At 42.1% G+C, this 3,336-nt stretch overlaps 1 protein-coding gene across 1 annotated transcript; it reads left to right on the top strand.

Moving 5' to 3' along the window:
* LOC121215428 (uncharacterized) lies at window positions 1-3,037 on the top strand. Its single transcript, XM_041089906.1, has 4 exons — window positions 1-954; window positions 1,097-1,846; window positions 1,949-2,291; window positions 2,808-3,037. The coding sequence occupies exons 1-4, from the start codon at window positions 1-3 to the stop codon at window positions 3,035-3,037; spliced, it is 2,277 nt and encodes a 758-aa protein (XP_040945840.1).
* Window positions 3,038-3,336: the final 299 nt, after the last annotated feature.

Genomic DNA, 3,336 nt, shown 5'->3' on the forward strand with positions numbered 1-3,336 from the left:
ATGGATCAAAGATTCGAAAGACTCGAACAACTCCAAAAGGAGATGCAAGAACAAATGCAAGAGCAGTTAGAGAAGATTCAACAAGATATGAGGAACGAAATGATAGAGTCTCAAAAAAGCATGATGGCTGAATTGACGCAGTTGTTGAAAGGGGGAAACGACAAAGGAAAAGACCCCGTGGTTAATACAGAAGAAGAAAATAATGATAGCCCTCTCTATCCCCCAAGTTTCACTCCTCCTCATGCGCAAACCCAAGCTGAGGTGCAACCACGCAAATCATCTGTTACTATCAGGCCTCAGCAGTTTCAGATTGGCGCCTCAATGCCAGTAAATTTCCAAACTGGAATAGGTTCTCATCTCGGAGAAGCCCCTACCAATCCTATAGTACCCGATTTTGACGAAATGATGGGAAAAGAGAAAACAAAGGAAGAACTGCCGAGCCGATTGGAGGAAAGATGTAAATGGCTCGAAGAGAAATTCAAAGCCATGGAAAGTAGCAAGAATTATCATGGGATCGACGCAAAAGACTTGAGCTTAGTCCCGGATTTGGTACTTCCTCACAAATTTAAAATGCCGGAATTTGAGAAATACAATGAGACTAGTTGCCTAGAAACTCATATTACCATGTTCTGCAGACGTATGACTGGGCACATTAACAACGACCAATTGCTTATACATTGCTTCCAAGATAGCCTCGCAGGGGCAGCATCTAGGTGGTACAATCAATTGAGTCGTGCCAAAATTGGATCATGGAGGGACTTAGCACAAACATTTATAAAGCAATACAGCCATGTAGCCGATATGGTCCCTGATAGAATTACCCTCCAAAATATGAAAAAGAAGCCTAATGAAAGTTTTAGGCAATATGCGCAAAAATGGAGGGAAGTTGTCGTTCAAGTCCAACCACCACTCTTGGAGAAAGAGATGTCTATGCTCTTCATCAACACATTGAAGGCACCATTTATCACACATATGTTAGGAAGTGCCACGAAGAGCTTCTCCGACATAGTTATGAATGGAAAGATGATTGAAATGCCATCAGGAGTGGGAGGATCGAGTCTGGAGAAAGTAACCAAAGATCGGCTCCAAAAAAAAGGAGAATAAGGTGAACAACGTGAGCACCTATAACAAAGGTTACTCGAAATCAATCACTGTAAACCCACCAAGGAAGGTGGCTACTAATCAGCAAGGTCCGTCAAGACAGGAATTTGGCAAAAGGCAAAACATCGAGAAACCCCAGTTTACGCCAATTCCAATACCGTACCGGGAGTTATATCAAAATCTGTTTGATGCGCATGTTGTCTCTCCTTGCTATTTGAAATCTCTGCAACCTCCATACCCCAATTGGTATGACACGAACACACAATGTGACTATCATGCGGGAATTACGGGGCATTCGATAGAGAATTGCACAGCTTTCAAAAGGCTAGTGGAAAAGCTGATCAGCATGAGTGTTGTCAAGTTCGATGATTCACCCAGTGGGGAAAATCCATTGCCTAACCATGCTGACAATGGGGTGGACATGATAAGCGGAAATATAGGGAGGAAAATTAAAACAGATATTGCAGAAGTAAAAACCCCACTGAAATGGGTTTTGAAACAAATGATAGACATGGGATTAATCATTCAGAATTTGGAGAGGAGACCAAGAGAGATGAGGAGCTACTGTGAGTTCCATGCCGAGAAGGGTCATAATATCCAGGAATGTACAGAATTTAGGACCATGGTACAAAATCTGATGAACAATAAAGAGCTAGAATTTTATAAAGAGATCAAAGGACTAGAAGAAGGAGAAGTTTACGCTTCGAAGGAGGGACCTACGGGAAAAGCCCAAAATCACCCGGTGGTGATTATTTCAAGGCCAAGAAGCACAGGATCTAGAATACAACTGGCGCCAAGGGTCATAATCCAAAAACCTGTAGCCTTTCCTTATAAGGATAGCAAAAAGGTTCCTTGGAATTATGACTGCAACGTGACAATCCCGGGAGAGGAGAACTTGGTAAACGCTTCAGAAGAGGGTAGTGATGTAGGCTTCCATACTCGTAGTGGAAAATACTACGACCCAGCAAATACAAAAGGGGAGCCTATGAAAGGAAAAGCCTTAGCGGTTGAACAAGATAAAACAAAGACGGCCAGAATTGAATCGCAAGTTAACAAACTAGTGATTGAAAATAAGGCTAGAGAATTCTTAAAATTCTTGAAGCATAGCGAGTACAGCGTGGTGGAACAACTGCATAAGCAATCGGCTCGTATCTCAGTGCTCGAGCTACTTCTAAGTTCGGAGACACATCGTAATGCGTTGATAAAAGTGTTAAATGAGACTTATGTTGCTAACGATATCTCAGTGAAAAAGTTGGATCGCCTGGTTAATAATATAAATGCCGACAACTTTATCTTCTTCAACGATGATGAGATCCCGCCAGGTGGTATGGGATCTACCAAGGCCTTGCACATCACTGCCCGTTGCAAAGGGTGTACACTACCGGGCGTACTCATTGACAATGGATCAGCACTGAATGTTTTACCCCTGTCCACATTAAACAGGCTACCTGTGGACAGTTCTCACATGAAATCATGTCAAAATATTGTGAGAGCATTTGATGGCACTGAGAGAAAAGTAATGGGAAGAATCGAAATACCTCTCTTGATTGGTCCAAATACATACAATGTGGACTTTTTGGTAATGGATATTAAACCATCTTATAATTACCTATTAGGGAGGCCTTGGATCCATTCTGCAGGGGCTGTACCATCGTCACTTCACCAAAAGTTGAAATTAGTAATAGAGGGCTGATTGGTAACTATAGATGCAGAAGAAGACATCATTGCATCAGTTACCGATGACATGCCATATATAGAGGTTGATAGTGAAACGATAGAATGTTCATTCCGATCATTGGAATTCGTAAATGCAACATTTGTCATCGAGGGGAGCAAAATTCTAGAGCCTAAGATATCCAAAGCTACATCAATGAGTTTACAGCTAACAATGGGAAAAGGAGCGTTGCTTGGAGGAAGACTTGAAAAATGCCTCTAGGGACGGGTTGAAGTACCGATCTCGGTTAACAAATAGGACCGTTATGGTTTGGGGTATAAGCCTGACGCAAGGGAAAGGAAGAAGGAATTAGAGAAAAAGCGAGAGAAAAGAAGAGCACGTTTAAACGGGATAGAAGCTAAGTGGGGACCGATGACCTTTCCCCATATATCTAAGACATTTGTTTCAGGGTGAATTGCTTACCCCGAAGGAAAGAATGAAGTTACGGAAGGAATGACTGGAAGGTTGGACATCAATGCCATATCTGAAGAGGAAATGGTGGAACGAAATTTATCGGGTAT

The sequence above is a fragment of the Gossypium hirsutum genome, chromosome D03, assembly GCF_007990345.1.
Source record: "Gossypium hirsutum isolate 1008001.06 chromosome D03, Gossypium_hirsutum_v2.1, whole genome shotgun sequence".
Lineage (NCBI taxonomy): Eukaryota > Viridiplantae > Streptophyta > Magnoliopsida > Malvales > Malvaceae > Gossypium > Gossypium hirsutum.